Genomic DNA, 12,418 nt, shown 5'->3' on the forward strand with positions numbered 1-12,418 from the left:
TGCTATATAAAGTGAAAAGAATGAAGCAAAATATTTATGAAATAGTACCTCAACAAAAAACTAAATACATACAAAGATTAAAACTTTATCTAAAGAACAACATAATTAGTAAATTATATCGTTTCCGGCACTATTCTACGTTGGAACAATGCTCCCATCTCTCTCTTTCTCTTCCTTGCTATCAAAAGGGTTGAAATTTTATTTAAAAAAAAACTTTTTATTTTCTGAGGATACATTTGTATGAAGACTTTTATTTAAGAAAATAAAAAGGAAGGAAAATAATTAAGAAACTCATTTTCTATTATATTATCTCTAGACACTAAATACTATTAATAACAAAAATATATTCTACTATGATTAAGAACTAAACAAAAATCAAATTTTTAATGATGTGTAAAATAAAAAAATTATCTCATTAATTATATATATATATATATATATTCTTTTTCATTTTCCTTGATAATCAAATGTGAAAAATAAACTCTTTTAAATTCTTCTTTAGTTTTCCTAATGTTTTCTCAATTCCAAACATTACCTTAAGATCTTGAATAACCTTAAACCCATCCTCCTACCAAAATAAAATTAAAAAAAAAAAAACTCTCAAAAACTACACAAAGGTTCTAATTGCAAATAAGTAACGGTCTTTTAACATTAATTAAAATAAAGATTTGAGATTACTTATATGTTTAAATTTTTTGAATCAAGTAAGTTTTTTTCAATGAAAAAAAATAAATAAATAAAAGTAAAAACATCCAAGATCTAAGAAATCTATGCCGCTTTTTTTGTAGCATGTGAAAAAAAAAAACCCAAAGTGTATCAAAAGTTGTCCCGTCCCGACAAGTTGGCAGACTCTTGATAATTTTCATCTTGATCTTTGAGTCCAAGAGATTGATTAAAAGCAAAATCAAAAGTTTGAGACAAACAACATAACAAATTAAAATTTGGGGACTAATGTACAACAAAGGCCACAGCTTTGAACAAACAACTTAATTTTTTACCCTATTAAAATCTTACACACTAACATTCACGAGAGGTGTAACATTGTTAAGCACTTGAAGAAAGAAGAAACATTTGACATTTATGAACTGCAAAATGGGTAAAATGCTAAACCAAACACGCCCTCTCCATTTTATTTTCTTTAGTAATAATCCAAGTAAGGGCATTTGGACTTTGTAGTAAAGAAGTGGGTTCTCCTCTGGTGAGACGTGACTATCAATCCGAGATCTACATTATAATATAGTCTCCGAGATCCCTGATAACAACCCAAATGACTTTGTCAAGCAATCCCTCTACCCCTTCAAGCCAATTGGCCAAATATCTTGTCATCATCCCCTCACCCTGTTTCTTGCTCCGAGACATTGAAAACCAAAACCTCTGCTCTCAGCAAGCACATGCTACAAAATCCATCAAGCCCTTCTCATTCAAACAAATAACACCCTTGAAGTTTGAAGTTTGAATCCCCCATTCTCCATTTTGAGAGAGAGAGAGAGATGGCGGAGGGGTATTGTTGGAGGGAAGTGATACCATTTGGGGCCATGGTGCTGGTGGAGTGCCTCAATGTAGGCTCTAGCATCTTGTTCAAGGCAGCATCATTGAAGGGGCTGAGCAACTTTGTCTTCATCTTCTATTCTTACGCCATTGCTACTCTTGCTCTGCTTCCTTTCGCCATCTTCTTCCTCAGGTATGTCCCAGTGTCTCCCTGCTCTCACCATTTCACACCACAAACTCAAACACAAACATTTCTTTTATTTTCTTCAGAGCATGCAACGTCCATTCTGTCTTTCCCCATCTTCTAACATTCTCTCTTTTGTGTCTCTTAATGATGACTTATTTATTTATTTTAACAGAAGAACAGCTCTTCCCCCACTCAACTCTTGTCTTCCCTATAGAATCTTCCTCCTCGGGCTTCTTGGGTATGCTCCTGTTACTCATCCATAACCCTATGATTCCAAAAATTTCCCCATGTTCCATGGTTTAGCTGCTGGAATCAATACAAACAGTTAAGAAGAAGGAAAAAAAAAAAAAAAGAAGTTAGAAGAGCCAAATTGTGTATTAATTAAGAAATTAATTAATGGTTCTCCTTCTCGTATGTGAAATTGTTTGATTTTATTGCAGATTTTCAGCTCAGCTGCTTGCGTACAAAGGAATAGAATACAGTTCTCCAACTCTTGCTTCTGCCATCAGCAACCTTACACCAGCTTTCACCTTCATACTTGCCATTTGTTTCAGGTCTTGCCCCCTTTTCCTTCTTCAATTCTTCTGCTTAAAATGTGTGTTTGTTCATCACCCTGCTTTCTCGTGCTGTTTTCTTAAAAACTTACCTGCAAAATCTGCTACTTTAGAAAACTGAGATTGATTGAAGCGGCTGAACAACCCCTTAAATCATCCAGGAAAATTAGCAAAGACTTTCTCATCTTGGAAATCTCAGCAATACTATTATTTTTTCCAATTTTTTCTTAAGAGAGTGATTTCTTTAAAGATAAAAAAGTCAACATCTTTGAGTACAATGACATCTTCAGTTACATGTCCATATATAACCACCCCCTCAAATTAATGTACGGTTCAAATTTCCTTGATGCGGAGGATTGTTTAATGCTGTGTTTGGAAAATGGCAAGCAAAGGAAAAATATATTCCAAATCTGGATGATTTTTTTGTTTCTTCTGTTGCTTTGAAGAATTCAGTATTTTAAATGGCTATGATGTTCCCATCCTTTGGGCTAAGTGTAAAGACCCACGAAGATATATGTTTAATATTCCTTAATTTGTCAGTTTCAGCAATAGTTTTTCCTTTTTTATTTTTCATATGGTGACCTAAAAAGGATGGAAAAGTCACCTTTGAGAAGCTCAAGCAGTAAGCTGAAAATCATAGGCACCACGGTATCAATAGTGGGTGCACTGGTGGTGATTCTCTACAAGGGACCAGCAATCATATCAACTTCATCAGCATCCCATATCCTTTTCCATCCTCTAGGCTCAGCACAATCAAAGTGGGTCATTGGCGGTATACTGCTTGCAGCCGAGTTTTTTCTAGTTTCGATTTGGTACATTGTTCAGGTACATCCTAGCGAAATCTCATGGTTGTGTTTGGGAATATGAATCCGGGCCCTGGATTCGGAAAACAGTTCTGTATGGAGTTTTTTCAAATTTGTGTAAATTTGAATCCAAGGCACAGAATCTAGTGTATGAGTTTCTCAGAAAAGGCCTAATTTGATGTTAGTAGCATTTGACAGGTAAAGGTCATGGAGGAGTACCCGGTGGAGATAGTAGTAGTATTTTTCTACAACTTATGTGGCAGTGTCATCTCAGCACCGGTGTGCTTTCTTGCAGAAACAAACATGAGTGCATGGAGACTGAGACCTAAAATAGCACTAGTTGCTGTTCTATACAATGTAAGAGGACAATGGACCAGCATTGCTGAGAACTCATTAGGAAGAGCCTTTTGGTGATGTCTAAATGTCGGTTTCTCTCTATGTTTAGGGACTCACCGGGCCAACCTTCGGCACTGTTATTCATACTTGGGGCTTGCGCTTGAAGGGCCCTCTCTATGTAGCAATATTCAAGCCATTCTCAATTGCCATTGCAGCTGCCATGAGTGTTGTCTTCCTTGGTGATTGTCTCTACCTTGGAAGGTATAATTTCTTAATCTTCCTCCAGTGAGAGGTTTTCTGATAAAGAAATGACGTGTCACCCTCTTTTAGAAAAATAAAAAAATAAAAAAATAAAAAAATAAAAAAATAAAATTCTTAATCTCCCTACTTTCCCTTTCTCCCTTTTTGTTTGATGAGCTGTTGTGGAAATATTTGAAAGAATGAAGTGGCAACCACTCTTTTGCATTGTTAATCAACTGCTGATTATTTGGTTTTCCTTCGACTAATTTTCTCCCAAACTTTGCAGTGTTGTTGGAGCCATAATAATTTGTATTGGGTTTTATGCTGTAATATGGGGAAAGGCAAAAGAGGAGATGGGTGGCTGTGGAATTGGTAGCTTCGAGTCATCATCTACACCAAAAACCCCTCTGTTGCAAAGCACCAATGTTCAAGATGTATAGAACAAAAATACATAGGTGATAAAGAACAAACAGAGAATTTTACCTATTCCCATTTGAAAGCATCAATGGGGAAAGCACATCATAAGGGCGAAATTTCGAAATGTTGTTCAATATCCATAAGGTGGCCACAAGCTATAATACCACACGTATATAGACTATCAAAAGATTATAGGGGTCGACTTTTGCATCTTTCCTATGTTCTATAAATAAAACATCTTAATCCCGGTTAATGACGCTAAGAATAGTAGACCACCTAATGTTTTGACTTTTGAGAGTGATCTCTACCTTTATTGCTATTTGTACAGAAGTGTATTTAGAAGTGAAGTTTCAAAATGTTTAGTATGAATAACAGTAATTTGCCTACTCTATATCATGCCAATACTATTGAAAAAGAGAAAACATGTAACATTAGGTGCACACAAAGCTCCAATACCATTAGGGTCTAGGGAGAGCAAGATGTATGCCGTCTTACCTACTAAAATGGTTTCCATGATTTGAACTTGTCATCTTTAGATTTGGATGAAATGCCTTCACAATTGACTCGAGGCTTGCCCTTATTATGCCTTAGGGTAAAAAAATTTCCAATCTTGATTAATCTTGAGTCAATTCTTTTGCAATTATCCATAAGGCCAGCTAGAACCTGTGTATACATACATTGTGCAAAAAGATTATGAAAGTCATTGGACTATTTTTTGTAAATAGTTTGGTTAGCTTCTCAACCTTAAACGGCAGAAATGTGTTTGAGCAGAAATGTGATCAATCAGTTTGCTCCAATAGCATTCAAGCCAATGTCCTTGTATGCAATATTTAGATATTGCTCCACCTTTCAGATATGATTATAGTGGAAGGAAAATTTGGTAGTAGGTTGTTGATTGAATTTTGGAAGTGAGCAGCTAGTAGTTTTCCTATCAATTAAACATATAAAAGGCATTGTTGCTGAATAAAATTCAACGATCATTGGAGATGTTCCTTGATCACGACCACCTAAAGGAGAGAAAGTATGAATGGCTTGGAGGACCCACGGTGTATTCCGGGGGATCACTCCAATGTATAAGTAAAGGACTTTATTGAGAGGTTTATTGCAATAGTAAAAGAATGGGTATGAATGAGATGGTCTTACCTCTTCCCCATGCAATATTCAGATACTGCTCCACCTTTTAGATATGATTAGAATGGAAGGAAAATTTGGTAGTAGGTTGTTGATAGAATTTTGGAAGTGAGCAGCTAGTTGTTTTCCTGTCAATTAAACATGTAAAAGGCATTGTTGCTGAATAAAATTGAACGATCTTTGGAGATGTTCCTTGACCACGACCACCTGAAAGAGAGAAAGTATGACTGGCTTGGAGGACCTAGGGTGTATTTCAGGCGATCACTCCAATGTCTAAGTAAGGGACTTTATTGAGAGGTTTATTGCAAGAGTAAAAGAATGGATATGAATGAGATGGTCTTATCTTTTCTCCATGTCCCGCTTTTACAGTAGTGGAGTTTGACCTTTCAGTTATATATATGACATTTATGAGTGCATTATTGAGCTTGCGGGAAATACTATAGACTTTATGGACATTGATTTGGGGGGTTTTGTAACCATCCCCTCATCAGTATGGATGATTTAGTTTTCTCGTTGGTTATGGATGGCGTTTTAGTGATGGAATCAAAAATCGGTCTTCCTATTTAATGAGGATATTTTTGGGGTATATCGGTTGCCCCCCCTTTAGGTTTCAAATATTTGAAACTCGTTTCCAAAGTTTGAAAACTTTGCATGCTGCTTAGAAAGTAGTCTTACCTTCTTCTTTTTTTCCTATGCATTCGTCCGACCAACAAAAAAGCTTGTTGGCCCATCCGAGCCATTCTCATATTGGCCGAGCCATATCTACACCAATCTTGGCTTGTTTGAGCTGCCTAATCATCTTGTCAAGCCAATGTTCATCCATTATAAGCTTATCTGAGTCGTTCTACTATCATTTGAGGCGCGTCTTTCCTATCCAAACCACTCTCGGCTCTTTCGAGCCGCATAATCGGCTTGCCGAGCTGATGTTAATCCATTATTGGCGTATTCGAGTCATTCTATTATCGTCCAGGTTGTGTCTTTCTTGTCTACACCACTCTTTGCTCATCTGAGCCACATAATTGGCTTGTTGAGCCGATGTTCATCCGTTATCAGCTTATCCAAGATGTTCTACTATCATCCGAGCCATGTTTTTCTTGTCCACACTACTCTCGGCTTGTCCGAGCGGCCTAATCGACTTGCCAAGACAATGTTCATCCCTTATCAGCTCATCCTACCCGTTCTAAGATCGTCCGAGGTGCATTTTTCTTGTCTGCATTTCTCTCAACTCATCCGAGCCGCCTAATCAGCTTGCTGAGCTGATGTTGCTCAAAAATCCGAGCAGCTCCTCAGGTTAGATTTTGTAATACGAGCAGTTCTTTGAGCAACTCTTAATTCGAGTAGATTCAATTTGAACAGTTTCAATCTGAGCAACTCTTTGGTTGGATTTTATAATTTGAGTAGCTCTTTGAGCAACACTTAAATCGAGCAGCTTTAATCCAAGTAGCTCTTTGGTTGGATTTTATAATACGAGTAGCTTTTTAAGAAACTCTTGATTCGAGCAACTTCAATCCGAGCAGCTCTTTGGTTGGATTTCATAATCCGAGTAGCCCTTTGAGTGACTCTTAATCTGACCAGCTTCAATCGAAGCAGCTTTTTGGTTGGATTTTATAATCTGAGTAGCTCTTTCAGCAACTCTTTATTCGAGCAGCTTCAATCCGAGCAACTCTTTGGATGGATTTTAAAAATTTGAGCAGCATCAATCCGAACAACTTCAATCTGAGCATCTCTTTGAGCAACTCTTAACCCAAACATATTCAATCCGAGTAGCTCTTTGAGTAGCTTCTATTCGAGAAGCTCTTTGAGCAACTATTAATCTGAGCAGCTTCAATCTAAACCACTATTTGGTTGGATTTTATAATCTGAGTAGCTCTTTAAGCAAATCTTAATATGAGCAGCTTCAATCCGAGCAGCTCTAATTCGAGTAGCTCTTTGGTTGGATTTTTAAAATTCGAACAGCTTTTTGAGTAGCTTCAATCCCAGCAGCTTCAATCGGAGCAGCTCTTTAGGCAACTCTTAACACAAGCAGATTCAATCTAAGCAACTTTTTAATTGGATTTCACAATCTGAGCAGCTCTTAATCTGAACAGCTTCAATTCAAGCTGTTCTTTGAGCAACTCTTAAGGCCTCATGAGCTTTGCTCATCAGTTGAGTCGTTTCTTTACTCCTCATGAGTTGTGCTCGTCAATTTGGGCTATCTACTGGCCTCCTGAGCTTTGGTTATTAGTTGGACTATTTCTTTATGCTTCATGAGTTGTGCTCATTTATTTAGGTTGTTTTCAGGCCTCATGAGCTTTGTTAATCAGTTGGTTCGTTGCTTCATGCCTGTGTGAGCTGTGCTAATCTATTTGGGTTATCTTGGGGTCTCATGAGCTATGATCATTAGTTGGGTCACTCCTTCATGCATCATGAGTTGTGCTCATTTGTTTGGGCTGTCTTGGGGCCTTATGAACTTTCCTCATCAGTTGGGTCATTCCTTCATGCCTCATGAGTTGTGCTCATCTATTTGGGCTATCTTCAAGCCTCATATGTAACGACTTGCCTATTTTACCATATTATTTTTTTTTCACGTAATAATAATATTAATAATAATTCTAATATTGTGCTAAACTGTCATTGTCATGATCAATCAGGATCCATGAGTACTAGGGATATACCTATCATACAACTCTGATACCTAAGCAGCGAAAAACATAAATTACATATATGTCATTCACACTAGAAACCATACCAGACTTTTACTGAATTTATTATATATATACAGTCATCCACAAAAAGACCCAAAAAGTATCCTAGGGTTATAATAAAAAATACCCATCTGACCCTATCTCACCTACTTACCCTTCAGACAGGGTAGTTCCGTCAATTTCTACTACTACGGAGCTCGATCCACTTGCCTATCTAGATTTTCTGAAATGTTTGTAATGCTGGGATGAGACACCTCTCAATAAGGGAGATAAACTAATATCAGTATGTGATAACATGAGTATTTTAGTGGTATACATTTAAAAAGTACATAATTCATATCTGGTAAAACTAGTTTGTATCATATATGAATAAATCATGATTTGTCATAACATAGGTTAGCATACTAAATTTCTATACTAAAAAATCATCTTATATAACCATACCATACTGAATTATTACCCAGTATAGATAGTTAGTTGTTGTCATGTCTTGCCCCCCACATGACAGGGTTGTGTGGGCCCGTAGGCTGGACCTAGCAATGGCTAGCCGACCATGCTAAGTTAAACATAGGTGTGTAAGTACAATGAGCCTATTCCACCTGTGCCAAACTAGCAGGGAAACTACAACACTACCATGAAGTCACATTGACTGTCATCTCCTACACTCTACATAAGATGTATGACAGCACTAACATAAACATAAACGTGAACATATAGCTACAGTACCGTACTTCATGTAACTAAACTAACCTATCTGGGTTCTGATATCATATAATATATTTCATGATATTGAAATATAGCAGTTTCATATTTTAGAGTAAAATATGACATGATAATATTTTCTTGAATATTGACATAACATGCATAATTACGACATTTATACCGACATAATTCACAATATAAAAATCACGGCATTTGAGTCGACATAACATAACAGACTTGAACATGAAATTTTTGCACTATTTAACATAATATTTTTAAAATCATAGTTCCTATGCTGTTTTTATGGTTTTCTTGAAAACTGCTTTAACATGCTTATCTTGGAAAAATCATAATATTTCAATATAACATAATTTTCATGGAAATTATACTCATGCCACACAAATATAAGTAGGCTTCTAAACTCGTAATTTGTTCTGAAATCATATTTTCTTAAAAAATGTATTCAAATCATTTCCTTGTTCAACTGCAGTATTCCCAAACATAGTTGTATAACATACATATTTTCCTGAAAATAAATTATGTATAATAACAAATAATATCATGAAAAATGCTGACATAATTTATCCCTTTACCCAACTTACTGATAAGCCTACAAAATTAACCAAACCTACTTCTGTGGTATTCCCAACTCAACAACCTGAAATTATATTTTCCCCAACAAAACTTTAGTATTATTCTATCTAAAGCATTTTTCTCAGTCCAAAAACACCAAATACCTTATAAAACTTAAAATAACCAACTTACCAAGATTTTAGGATTGTGCTCAAGTTGGCCTAACCAATGAACTACTCTAGCAGACTTGAAGAGAATCTTCCCAAGAGTAGCATGGCGTTTTGATCATTGAATTGGTGAAGAACAAAGTCGAAAATCTAAAGAGAAGGAAGGGGAGACGAATTCTAGAGAAAGAGAGAGAGAGAGAGAGGGAATTTTGCATGCAGTTTCTCGCTGAAAAACCCAAAGTTGTCATATTTGTATAGTGTGGATTTTTTGACGAGACACGTTACCTCATCGACAAGTCCATAAAGGGAGTTCGTCGATGAACTTATAACCCTCGTCGACGAACTTCAGGCTCTACTAAAACCCTCTTGGTAAGTTCTTGTCGACGAGACATGAGTCCACGTCGATGAGCCCAAGAAGGCTGCTCATCGACGAGTGCTCTTCATTTGTCGACGAGACCCTGCTAAGTCCCTTTTGAAAAATCTTTTTTCTCTCCTTTCTTTTATTTACTTAATTCTTCGAGTCTCTACATCATAAGCTTTGCTTAGCTGGGCCACATTTTTGTAATTCAAAATCTTTTTTGGGCTTATAGCTATTCTCAAGGCTTGTAGTTGTTTTTGTAGGGATATGTACCTCTTTGGGATGCATACCAGCTCGATATTTGTGCTTTGTTTGGGACTCATGCATCCTAGTGATTCCCGCCTTATTGTGATGTGTGATGGTGATATCTTTTATCCTATCTTCCCTTTTGTATTTTTTATTCCTCCTGCTCTACGTCTAACTCTACCTTCTTTTTTCAGCCCGACAGCGCCACATTCAGCCCTCTTTGTCTCCCATGGAGCAAGCCATCCTTGAGGAGCTCTAAGCTGGGGTCTGTCAAGGGATCGTTCCTTATTCCAAGCTACTCAAGGAGTGAGTTTTTGTACAATGCAACCTCAGTCTTGTTCCATTTGGTCCTTACCTTTCATTCTCTCGTGAACTTTGTAGTACTTTATATATTTTTACCTTTGTCTTTTTCTTTTTTTTTTTTCCAGGCATGGACTGGAGTCACTTTGAAAACCTACTTGCCAAAAAGAAAAGGCAAAGAGCCAGCAAGAAGAGGAGCTTATGAGGCGGATCTTCTTAAATAGAGGATATACCTGGGACAACTGATGAAGTCCCCTCTCAGCCACCTCCACCCGCTATATTTGAGGGGTTAGGTTTGCAAGACCCCGTGCTCTTTGGTGCTGCCCTCTGACGCTCTGTATATCCGGAGGATGCTTATAAATTAAAAATGATGCTCCTTGAAGGCCTCACTTTAACTACCCACTATACTGCTTATAAGGTATGCTTTTGATGTGTCTATGAGTTTACTTCGCTGTTTATTCCTCCATATATATATATATATTCTTGCTATTTTTTAGCTAGCAACCATGAGCTTTACTTAGGAAGATAAGGTGGCTGAGATGTACCAAATCTCCATAGAGGCACAAAAAAAAAACCTAGCTTTAAAAGAGGAGTTGAATTCTATTGCCATCTGGGAGAAGGCTCTCCAAGAGGAGATTATTCGAATTCAGAGGGAAGAGCTCCCTGCTACTTCTAGTGCTGCAATTTCAAACTACCGAAATTCTGACTAGTTCTTGGAGGACAAATCTCAGTCATAGTGAGAAGGTTTTTAGAGGTGTCGGGAGTAGGTCAAGACTAGGTATCCTGACCTTAACATGATCGGCATCTACTCGTCTAATTATGGTAATAAGAGTCCTCCGTTAGGGGAAAATGGTGAAGAGGGTGATGAAGAAAGTAGTGAAGTTGGGGATGGAAATTCATGTTAAAATTTTATTATTACGTAATTTTCTTTTGAAGCATACAGAATTATGGATAGTATTTTTTTAGCAAATCAGAATTCCATGTGTTCTTAATCTCCTTCCCCTTTAAATCTTTCAATGTGTATGCCCGTGGTTTGATTTTTGTTCTTATATGATATGACCCCTCCCAGTTAGGCTTCAACTTACTCGGCCTAGGGTTTTGCAGGGTTGTTTCATACTTTTCTTAAGACCAAATCTCCTACTTTGAAAGTCTGTGCTCTAACACAGGCATTGTAAGATCTGGCTATCCTCTGCTGATAAGCCGTAACTTTGATCTGCACTTGATCCGGCTTCTCTTCCAGCAAATCTAAGTCTGTTTTCAACTCCTCACTATTCTTCTCTTCATTGAAATGTTGTCTTCGCCAAGAAGGAATTCCTATCTCTGCAGGGATGACCGCATCTACTCCAAAGGCGAGCAGAAAAGGAGTTTATCCTTTAATTGCTCGCTGGGTTGTATGATATGCCCATATTATTGATGGGAGCTCCTTTACTCACCTAGTTTGCGCTGACTCTAGACGTGTCTTTAGGTCGTGTAGAATCATTTTGTTCATGTTTTCCACCTGCCCATTGCTTTGTGTATATGCCACTTATGCAATGAGTAGCTTTATGCCAAGATCAGTGTAAAAAGCTTTGTGCTGGAATTGGTGTATTCCTAAAAGGGGGTGAATTGGGTATTTAAAAATTTCTTCCTAGGTTCGACTATCCAAATCAACAGTAGTATTACACAAACTTAGGATCTTTCTAGATAATCATAAACCCAATAATTCACAATAGAAAAACATAAAAATTCAAGTGCTGGAATTTAAAATGGGAAAAATTAAAAGTAGGCACAAGATATGTTATTAGGGTTCGGCCAACTATGCCTACGTCCTCGCTTTGGCTCGCAAGCCCAAAGATTCCACTATGGCTCACTTAACGGGTGGAGTGATACCATTTATAGCCAGGTCAAATTAAAGTAGGGTTGACTTCAACCTTTGCACACTCTCCTTACGAGGCGGAGAAGGCCCTAGGTCAAATTCACAGGGCTGACCCCAACCTTTACAACACACTTCTTAATAGGGCAAAGTATACCCTCTTTAGGCACACACCTGGAAATTTTGCGTACAAATAAAGTTGCTTCTAATACAAGCAGATTTGTACCGATATGCACAAGTAATAACTAATGCACTTCAAATGGATGAGAACTATAAGCTCAGTGCAACTATGTGATATAACACTCAATGTAATGTCAATAAGCAATCAAGTGCAAGAGTGTATTATCAAACTATCTTTGAAACGATATATATATATCAAT

At 37.1% G+C, this 12,418-nt stretch overlaps 1 protein-coding gene and 1 long non-coding RNA gene across 3 annotated transcripts in view; one reads left to right on the forward strand and one right to left on the reverse strand.

Annotated features, from left to right (window-relative positions):
- Positions 1–1,052: 1,052 nt before the first annotated feature.
- Positions 1,053–12,418, reverse strand: part of LOC131167846 (uncharacterized) — a 32,415-nt gene continuing 21,049 nt past the window's right edge. The window contains exons 2-3 of one of the 2 annotated variants that reach the window (XR_009140165.1): positions 2,141–2,321; positions 1,053–1,978 (exon numbers count right to left, since the gene is read on the reverse strand). This is a non-coding gene — a long non-coding RNA (uncharacterized LOC131167846). Of the gene's footprint in view, positions 1,982–2,140; positions 2,322–12,418 lie in introns of both variants that reach the window. The other variant, XR_009140164.1, reaches the window with a different exon arrangement.
- On the forward strand, positions 1,312–4,412 carry LOC131167845 (WAT1-related protein At5g40240-like). The gene is made up of 7 exons (XM_058126850.1): positions 1,312–1,681; positions 1,848–1,913; positions 2,116–2,229; positions 2,820–3,054; positions 3,231–3,389; positions 3,478–3,629; positions 3,895–4,412. Exons 1-7 carry the CDS (start codon positions 1,491–1,493, stop codon positions 4,046–4,048), a joined length of 1,071 nt encoding a protein of 356 aa, XP_057982833.1. The 5' UTR covers positions 1,312–1,490; the 3' UTR covers positions 4,049–4,412.

The sequence above is a fragment of the Malania oleifera genome, chromosome 11 (assembly GCF_029873635.1).
Source record: "Malania oleifera isolate guangnan ecotype guangnan chromosome 11, ASM2987363v1, whole genome shotgun sequence".
Taxonomy (NCBI): Eukaryota; Viridiplantae; Streptophyta; class Magnoliopsida; order Santalales; family Ximeniaceae; genus Malania; species Malania oleifera.